The 9,154-nt window shown below is 51.0% G+C and overlaps 2 protein-coding genes across 3 annotated transcripts; both read left to right on the forward strand.

The window, feature by feature from the left end:
- Positions 1-345: 345 nt before the first annotated feature.
- Positions 346-4,147, forward strand: LOC121593793 (trimeric intracellular cation channel type 1B.1). Of its 2 annotated transcripts, none has more exons than XM_041916477.1 (4): positions 346-446; positions 1,665-2,128; positions 2,457-2,623; positions 2,702-4,147. In XM_041916477.1, the coding sequence occupies exons 2-4, from the start codon at positions 1,745-1,747 to the stop codon at positions 2,976-2,978; spliced, it is 828 nt and encodes a 275-aa protein (XP_041772411.1). In that variant the 5' UTR covers positions 346-446; positions 1,665-1,744; the 3' UTR covers positions 2,979-4,147. The 2 variants fall into 2 exon arrangements, with proteins under 2 accessions (XP_041772411.1, XP_041772400.1); XM_041916466.1 differs by lacking the exon at positions 346-446 and adding an exon at positions 1,415-1,530.
- Positions 4,148-5,618: 1,471 nt separating this feature from the next.
- LOC121596130 (tether containing UBX domain for GLUT4) lies at positions 5,619-7,789 on the forward strand. Its single transcript, XM_041920807.1, has 3 exons — positions 5,619-5,931; positions 5,996-7,079; positions 7,164-7,789. The coding sequence occupies exons 1-3, from the start codon at positions 5,854-5,856 to the stop codon at positions 7,598-7,600; spliced, it is 1,599 nt and encodes a 532-aa protein (XP_041776741.1). The 5' UTR covers positions 5,619-5,853; the 3' UTR covers positions 7,601-7,789.
- The last annotated feature ends 1,365 nt before the right edge of the window (positions 7,790-9,154 follow it).

Here is a 9,154-nt window from a genome sequence, read left to right on the forward strand (position 1 = left end):
AACAGATAGCGCCACCAGCTTTTTTGCTATTTTTAGAATGCATGAGTCGTTTGGCGTCTGCTAAACGAAGTCTTTCTATATTCCGTTTAGGTAGAGAACTTGAGTCGTTTAGAAGCCGTTTAGTGGTCGTTTAGTGGATTTGTGGCACTTGGGAAGGGTGCTATAGAGTCCAATTCCCATTACATTCAATTCATTTCACTTAAGAAAGAGTCAGTAAAGTGTCCCACAGCTCGCATATCGAGTAAAATCGCATTGTATGAGCGTTGCCACCACCCTAAACAGCTGTAAACAGAACGGCTGCACGTCGTGTAACCGCTGCTTGAGCGGTTCACTTTGACAGCTCGATCGATTTGCGGCTGACGTTTCCCTACTTGTATTGTGTTCCGGCGAACGAAAACAAAACGCAAAGGCGTCTGAGTGCGAGAGGCTAGGACTGGCTGCAATCGGTAAGAAAAAACGTAAATTATAGCTAAAAATTATCAAACTACAATACATGGTCTCAACGTCACACACTCTGGTGAAGGTTAGACGAGCGTTATCAATATCCTCAAAATCAAAGCTTGCAAGGAACCATTGTCCGAGGAGGGCTGCTGTGCGTGAGTGTTGTTTTTCATGCCCATTTTCACAGACCGCTGCAGCGGCGAAGGAGACGTGATCTTGCGTTATCGCGCGCCCGAAGCAGCATCAAATCGCCCCCCCGCCGTGGTCAAGTTTATAAATAAAACATACAAACCTCCCATGCCGAGCGAAAGCGTCAACTCGACGCTGCTCGGGACTGGCGGGGCGCTTGTCCCGATGGCCTGGCCCCTCCCTGGGCGTCCGTCGCGCCGTGTGCACGCGTGACGGTCGTGACGCCCGTCGGTACAGATGAACCGGCCGCTTTCGTGGAGTTTATTGAAGCAGCCGAAATCGTGTGCTCGGCGTGGACGTAGCGGCGTGCCGTTCTAATTTTAAACCCGGGCTTTCCTCGGCCCCTTGGGGGCCGCTTCATACTTCAAGCGTACGCGCTTGAGTTGAGCGCTCAAACCGGCCCCGGGAGCCCCCGACGATTGCCGGGAGAACGAGAGAGAGAGAGAAGCGTTGCGAGAGGTACGGAAATAGTTTTTCCCCGCCTTCAGCGCACCCGGAAAACTAAGGCCCGTTTTGCAGCCATTTCTTGCTGAGAATAGTTTCGTGGTGAGAAGCAAGAGAATGATAGTCGAGAGATTTGGTGTTGGAGGAACCCGTTTGGCTGCATTGTACGCACATTTAGCCACAATCTGTTTTCCTCAATCGCTACCTCCTGCGAGGCCATCTCTCACTCTCTCTCTCTCTCACACACACACACACACCTGTTCGGGTTTGGCATGATCGGTTTGCGCAAGCCCGGCCGGCTCGCAGCCGGCGTAAGCTGGCGAGCGAGACCCTGGCATGCCCGGGGGCCTTTTTCGTGTCGCTTAGCTCGAGCCGTACAGTCGTGCCGTGTTCGTTCCGGTCCGTGTGTGCACACGCAGCTTTCTATAGCCCGTCCTGTCCGTCCGTTTTGGTGCGGTGCGTTTTCCAGTGTGGCCTGTTTTCCCAAAAAAAAACTAAATTTTCCTAACTAAATTGCACAATGAACTGCGTGCGCGGTTGTGTGTGAAACGAATGTTTACTAATTAATTTTGTTGGCTGTTTTTTTTTAGGAATCAAGTGCTGCTCTTGAATCGCGCGCGTGTGTGTGTGTGTGTGTTGTGTGAAGTAAGATCAATCCGCGCGCCCAACCATGGATCCGGAGGCGTTCCTAGACATCGCCAACCAGGTGATCAAGCTGAAGATGTTCCCGTACTTCGACGTCGCGCACAGCCTGCTGTGCGCACTGTCGGTGAAGGAGGATCTGGGCGCGGGCGCGCACACCTTCTCCCGGAAGCACCCGCTCGCCTGCTGGCTGTCGACGATGCTGGTCGTCTTTGCCGGCGGCATGGTCGCGAACGGGCTGCTCGGCGAGCCGATCCTGGCGCCGCTCAAGAACACGCCCCAGCTGCTGGTCGCGACCGCCTGCTGGTACATCGTCTTCTACACGCCGTTCGACATCGGCTACAAGGTGGCCAAGTTCCTGCCGATCAAGCTGGTGGCCAGCGCGATGAAGGAAATCTACCGCGCAAAGAAGGTGAGCGGACCAGCGCCGGCAATACCCGTAGGAAAGTCGGAATGGCGACTGTTGGCGCAATCAAAAACCGGGCGGCAACACACAGCTATCAATTTTTGTGCAAACCCTCCCCCTCCCTGCTCAATCAATTATCCTTCCCATTGTGATGTAATGTGGAGCAGTGGGAATGGGGCTTCTGCCCCAAAGATTGCCTACGTGCAAGCAACGTGGTCAACAGAACACGCAGTCCGACCTCCCGGACACGTGTCAGCCTATCAACCGATCGTGCAACAGCGCCAGGCCGGCTCACTTTGCTAACCCGTTTTCCCTTCACTTTTCCCCACTGCAGATCCACGACGGGGTGACGCACGCCGCCAAGCTGTACCCGAACGCCTTCATCATCATGATCATCATCGGTACGCTCAAGGGCAACGGGGCCGGTTTTACCAAGCTGATCGAGCGCCTGATCCGCGGTGTCTGGACCCCGACGGCGATGGAGTTCCTGCAGCCAAGCTTGTAAGTGATGGCGCTCCCCGCCCACCCCGAAGAAGATAGAACAGAATTTATTTATTATTTTTATTTTACCTCCTACAGCTACACCAAGGCGTCCCTGATCGCGTCGATCATCTTCGTGCTGGACAAGAAGACGGATCTGATCTCGGCCCCGCACGCCCTCGTCTACTTCGGCATCGTCATCTTCCTGGTGTACTTCAAGCTGTCGTCGATCCTGCTCGGCATCCACGATCCGTTCGTGCCGTTCGAGAACCTGAGCTGCGCGCTGCTGTTCGGCGGCATCTGGGACAGCCTGGCCAAGATTCTGGGCCGCGGCCAGGCCAAGGAGGAGCCGAAGGATGCGAAAAAGTCCAACTAAAGCCGGACACACAGCACGCGGCGTTTAGGATTTTATTTTTCTAATGCTTAGTATTGCATGTGTGTGTGCGTGCTTTTTTTTTTTCTTTTCTTTTGCGCTCCCCTTTTGATCGGCTACACACACAAGCGCGTGATCGTGCGCGTGTGTATTGTGTACGCGCCCCGAGCAGCTATACCATTCTAAATTTAAGCGTCGATTAAAAAAAACAAACGAACCGGTCAAAGCTTTAGGTTTGGAGGCAAATTTCACTTATTTTCATTCGTACTTTCACTTCCTTCAGGTTTGATTTGACACACGCTTGCCATATGGTGTGGTGTGGTTCCATCCAAAATCAAGACACACACACACTCACACCATCGTAGAACGAAACCAAAGCCAAAGCGGTGTAAACACGTGTCCTGGGCGCAGGCACGTGTAGGGTCATTATTATTTAGATTGTTTTTACGCGGTTTGATGTGGCCTATTTTTTTAATTTATTTTTTCTAGTCCAGCTAAAAGAGAGAAGGCTTAAGTAGTTTAGCATTATTATGTTTATTTTACAGGTAGCTAGTTTTATATTATTTGTGACCTTTTTTTGTGTGTGTTTAATAATCCGGATAGAGCATAGAAGAAGCGCAAACAGCGAGCGAACAAAAACACACACACTTGCGGATGAAATGTGGCAGGAAAATAGGGAAAGGAAAGGAAAAGCACACCCCCATAGCAGTGGGTGGTATGGGGGGTAGTCCTTTTTCAGCAGCGTTTTCTCCGGATGTTTCCTATTAGACGCCATATTAGACAGTACACACAGAGAGAGAGAGACACACACACACAAACACACACATGTACGCCGAACTTGAAAAGACTTAACTATTACTAGACGAGGACGCCAGGGATATTCCTGCACAGATGGGCACAGTTGGCAGGGCAGAACAGGAGACGAGACGCTCACACACAGAACGATACCACCGTGCGCGGTCGGATGTGGCCGGTGGGCCGGGTGCCCATACCGGCTTTTCTTTTCGACCACCCCACCACCCCCCGTAACGAACCGAAAAGAGCATAATATTCGAAGGCATAATGCAACCGTATTATAGCGTTGTTAGCTTGTAACCGGCAGCCCGCTGCCGAGGTGTGGCGGACGACGATGCGACAACTTTTGAAGAGCAATAAAGTAAAACACGCTGTGATTCCAGGCAAGATTTAACCAAAAAAAAAAAAGAAGCATTCGGTAGATTAAGTATTCTAAAAAAACACTACAAACCCGGAAAAATCGCGTGTGTGAAAACAACCTTACCCGCGCGCTGTAAAAATAGAGCAGTGGCAGCCGTTTGTCGTGAGAACAGGGTGCGGTTAAAAATAGATATATGGCAAAAAGTGGTGTGGTATGCGAAACGAATGTATCGCTATCATTAAGCTGAGAGCTGCCCGTCATGCGGCAGCAGCACCGTCAGGTGAGGAAAGATCAGTTATGAAGCGTTGGTTCCAATTAATGAAGCATTGGATAAGATCTTTTTTTAAATCGCTTCTAACTAGTGTTGGGTAAAACTGATTCAAATTCATGAACCTGAATGAATCTTTGAAGTGATTCACGATTATTTGCAACGGAGATTCTTATTAATTGAATTACCAACGATCCATGAATCCCGAAAGGCTCATGAATTTCAAAAGATGCATCTATCGAAAGATCCACGAATCTCCAAAGATTCATATAGCTTGAGTTTCTCTTTATTCTTCTTCTTAGCGTAACAACCTACGTGGTCATGCCAGCATATACAGGCTTTCGAGACTTCTTGGCAAGTACCACGCAGTCGGATAGTTTGTTTTGCTACGGAGAGACGGTGGAAGTATCACGGGCATGATGTTAAGTCGTGCGAGTTAACCAATGTACCATGGGATCGCGCAATTTCAATATTTTGAAAATTAAACATCTATAAAAATGCATGCATCCCTAGACAATCTAACTTACGTTCTTACGTTTTCATGATTCCTTGGAGATCTATTTATCTTCAGAGATGCATGAATTTTTGAAGAAGTCAATTCGAGATTTGAATTATTCATCGCTGAAGATTTATATGAATTAAATATAATTAGCTCCGACATTTTCTGGAATCGATTCCGGATATTAGGCCCGGAACAATTTTCCGGAATCAATTCCGGAATCGGAATTGGCTCCGGAATTGAATCGGCTCCGGAATCGGAATTAGCTCCGATATCAGAATCGGATTCGAAATCGAAGTTGGTTTCAGCATCTCCATAAGAATAGACGTTTGGATCTAATGATGCTACATAATGATAGCCGTTAAGATTCAAAATTGACTTGTAAACGAATCACTCTCATGGAGACTTCCGGACTGATTCCGCTTCTCTGAATTCCCTGAATTCCCATTCCGGAGCTAATTCCATTTCTGGAGTCAATTCTGATTCCATTACCGGAGCAAATTGTGATTCCCACATTGTTACCGATTCCGATTTCAGAATCGATTCCAAAGCCAACTCCGGAATCGGAATCAGGTTAGTCCACCACTAATATGAATGAGTGTTAACGAAAGTTTCATGAAAACCCAACACCCCTTCTAACCGTCACCGACCAAGCGGACATTTGAAACGGTCGCCGTGTAGACGCAGCTTCACCTCGTCGTGTGCAAGCTGTCACAGCGCGGTGAAATGTTTACATCTCTGGCGAGCGAACGTCGCCCCATGCAGCGCTAACCGAGCAAGTCATTGCGCTACAATCACAGCCGGTCGAGAAGCCGGGAGTGTGTGTGTTTTGGACCGTCCTTCGCCCGAACGCTCGCGTCTGGCCACGCGTTACGCCACGGGACCGACCGTATGTGTCAGTGTTTGGCTTTCGGAGCGCTTTGGTCTCGTGAAGCCGTGCGAAAAGTAGCGAAAGATGGCCACCGTCACCGTGCTGACCGTGCACGGACGCCGCCAGACGGTCAAGGTGGAGCCGAACATGACCATCCTGGAGGTAGGTAACCGCCACCCTCCGCAATCAAACCCGGCCGGTTCATATCCGCCTTATTGCATTGCAGATACTGGAAACGGTCTGCCGTAAGTACAACTTCCCGCAGGACGAGTACGACCTGCTGCACCATAACAAGGTGCTCGACCTCTCAACCATGTACCGGTTCGCCGGCATCCCGAACAATGCGCTGCTCGAGATGGCGAAGGCGAAGCGGGCCCGCGTCGAGGACGACGTGGTCGTGCAGCTGCAGCTCGAGGACGGTACGCGCACGGCGAACGGCACGTTCAAGCCGTCCCAGTCGCTGCTGGACGTGCTGGTGGCGCTCTGTCCCGCCCGGGCCACTGCCGAGTCGCACCCGGTGCTGGTGTACATGCGGCGGGAGGTGTACTGGGCCCAGCTGCCCGCCACCACGCTCAAAAGCCTCGGGCTGACGCGCGGCCGGGCGGCACTGCGGCTGCTGCAGCGCCGGGCCGAGGAGCCCAAGCAGCAGGCGAACGTGTCCGCCCCGTTGCCGCCGGTGGTGCCGGCCCGGAACGACGCCAAACCACCAACGACCACCGTCACCACCAGTGCTGTGCCTTCGGCTACCGGCTCGAGCGAACCGCCGAACGTGGCCAAACCAACGATCGAACCGGCTGAGGGGAAGCCGCAAGCGGAACCAAACGAAGCGGAGGGAAAAACGGAACCGGCGGAAAAGAAGGTGGCCGTCGAGCGGCCGGACGCGCCCAAGGCTGGCGAGCAAGCGGTTGAGGAAGCGGTGCCGGAAAGGCCACGCCCGGAGGCGCGAATCGTGGTGCTGGGCGACCGGGACGCGGTGCTGTTCCACGCGTCGACCGCCGAGCGGGACCAGACCGAGGTGGCAGATTCGTTCTTCGACCTGACCGTGCCGGAGATGATGCAGCTGTACAAGCAGCTGCAGGAGCGGGTGAAATCGCTCGAGGACGCACCGCTGCTGACCGGCGAGCTGCGCGAGCTCGAGCGCAACCAGCAGCTGCTGAGCAGCATGGGCCGGTACCGGCAGGCCGTCATCCGCGTGCAGTTCCCCGACCGGCACATCCTGCAGGGCGTCTTTCAGGTGTACGAAACGGTCGGGCACGTGGTGGAGTTTGTGCGCGGCTATCTGGCCGACCCGAACCAATCGTTCTGCTTGTGTAAGCATTCGCCCGGTTCATTCGACTGTCAAGCCGTTGCTATCCATACAAAAAAAAATTAACCTTCTTCTTCCCCTTTCACAGATACTACACCGCCGAAGGTGGTGCTGCAGCCCGCGGCTTCCCTGCTCGATGCGGGCTGCTTTCCCCAGGTCCTGCTGCACTTCAGCACGGCTGATCAAACGGCCACCGGGGACAGTATGGCCGCGGCCCCGACCGGCTTCGCGCTACGGTGCGAGCTGCTCGGCCAGCTGTCGAACGCAACCGGTGCGGCCGTTGTAGCGGCACGAGCAAAACGAAACGCGACCACCGTCGACACGACCACCGCCACCACCACCACCAACACCAGCATGGAGGCCAGCAGCAGCGGCACCACGGCAATCGAGAGCACCCCGCACGAGACGGTCCCGGCCGGTCCGTCGAACCGCATACCGAACCGCAACTTTAGACAATCCGCATCCGCCTCCAGCCAAGCGACCAGTGAGCGGGAAGCAAAGATATTGAAGTTTTTGAAAAAGTAGGAGACGTTATTTATTTCGCAGCTCGCAAGTTGTCACAGACACGTAGACAAACACACTGCTGCTGTTGTTGTTGCACTGTGCTCGTGCAGCTAATTATCTTTCCAAAATTTCGTTTCATGCTTATAATAGTTTAGTGGTGCGGTAATCCGTTTTATTCCCATTTTGGTTAAAAAAAATAATGAAAAATCACTCGTTCCGGTTTGCGTTACTTTCCTGCTCGCGTGTCTTGTCACATATCGCCCCGGGAATGAGCAGCCGAATTGTAATCGATCATTGAGGAAGTGGTAAATACAATTTGCCCAGCGTAAAACAACACTAAAAAGGAGATTATTTGCATACCCGCTTACGATACGTTACACATTCGAACAGGTCCGGTGCGCGCTGGCGCATGGTGGTTCTAGCAGATACGAAAACCAGCGATAGATGGCGCTGTCGGTGGACCAGTTTGAACTAGAGCACATTTAAAATTCATATTTTCAAAAACGGTTTTAAAACCGTTTGGCCATGCTCAGGTCAGAAAAAGATAATTTAACAGAAATACTACCTAGTTGGCCGAGTTTTTCGCCCAAAAACCCCTCGTACGAAGAGACAGAATAGTGTTAATCGTTTTTTGTGCAACCAAACGATGTGCTTTCATTATCATGATACAAATTCTACTAAATTTCCTGCGCTATTTCACCTTTACAACCGAGTATAGTTTGTCGACTGGAACTGGAATTGTATCGGTTCCAGACCCGGACCCTCGTGAGCTATTTCTCGATCGGTATGGATGCATGGAAGGCTCCCGGACATGTATGGGTTCATGATAAGTTTCAGGACCGGTATGTGTACGTGATAGGTTCCAGAATCGGCATGGATTCGTGTCAGATTCCAGGGCTGGTATGGGTTCATTATCGGTTCCAGGGCCGGTATAGATTTATGATTAGGTTAATGATAGATTTCATGACCGTTATGGGTTCATGATAGGTTCTAGGACAGGTATGGATTCATGATCAGTTCTTAGATCAGTATAACATTGGTTATGGTTCCTGGACCGGTATGGATTCAGTACAGGTTCCACTATCTATACTGGTTCAGTATTAGATTCAGGTCTGTTATTATGTTTTTTGGACCTGTCTAGTGGTACAGTCGTCAACTCGAACGACTTAACAACATGCCCGTCATGGGTTCAAGCCCCGAATTGACCGTGCCGCCATACGTAGGACTGACTATCCTGCTATGGTAACAATAAGTCACTGAAAGCCAAACTCACTTTACTAGTGGATACTGGCAGGCCTTGGCCGACAGCGGTTGTTGTGCCAAAGAAGAAAAAAGAAAGTTATTATGTTGTGTGCTTGAATAGGAAAAGGTAATGTATTAATGTCAGGTTTCATGACTCTTTCGTTGAGATTCATTCATATGAATCTTCAGTGATGAGTGATTCGAATCTCGAATCGACTCTTCCAAGGATTCATAAATCTCCATGGATCCAAGGATAAATCTCGAAAGATAAATGAATCTTCAATGATTCGTGAATCTAAAAGATTCATAAATCCACTAAAATTCATATATCTC

This window comes from Anopheles merus, chromosome X (genome assembly GCF_017562075.2).
Source record: "Anopheles merus strain MAF chromosome X, AmerM5.1, whole genome shotgun sequence".
NCBI lineage: Eukaryota > Metazoa > Arthropoda > Insecta > Diptera > Culicidae > Anopheles > Anopheles merus.

What these genes read in the sequence shown, in the direction of transcription:
- LOC121593793 (XM_041916477.1), top strand. Translation starts at nt 1,745, where the DNA reads ATGGATCCGGAGGCGTTCCTAGACATCGCCAACCAGGTGATCAAGCTG. An exon ending in AAATCTACCGCGCAAAGAAG is followed by an intron (nt 2,129 to 2,456) that starts GTGAGCGGACCA and finishes TCCCCACTGCAG; the next exon opens with ATCCACGACGGGGTGACGCA. An exon ending in GAGTTCCTGCAGCCAAGCTT is followed by an intron (nt 2,624 to 2,701) that starts GTAAGTGATGGC and finishes TACCTCCTACAG; the next exon opens with CTACACCAAGGCGTCCCTGA.
- LOC121596130 (XM_041920807.1), top strand. Translation starts at nt 5,854, where the DNA reads ATGGCCACCGTCACCGTGCTGACCGTGCACGGACGCCGCCAGACGGTC. An exon ending in CGAACATGACCATCCTGGAG is followed by an intron (nt 5,932 to 5,995) that starts GTAGGTAACCGC and finishes ATTGCATTGCAG; the next exon opens with ATACTGGAAACGGTCTGCCG. An exon ending in GAACCAATCGTTCTGCTTGT is followed by an intron (nt 7,080 to 7,163) that starts GTAAGCATTCGC and finishes CCCCTTTCACAG; the next exon opens with ATACTACACCGCCGAAGGTG.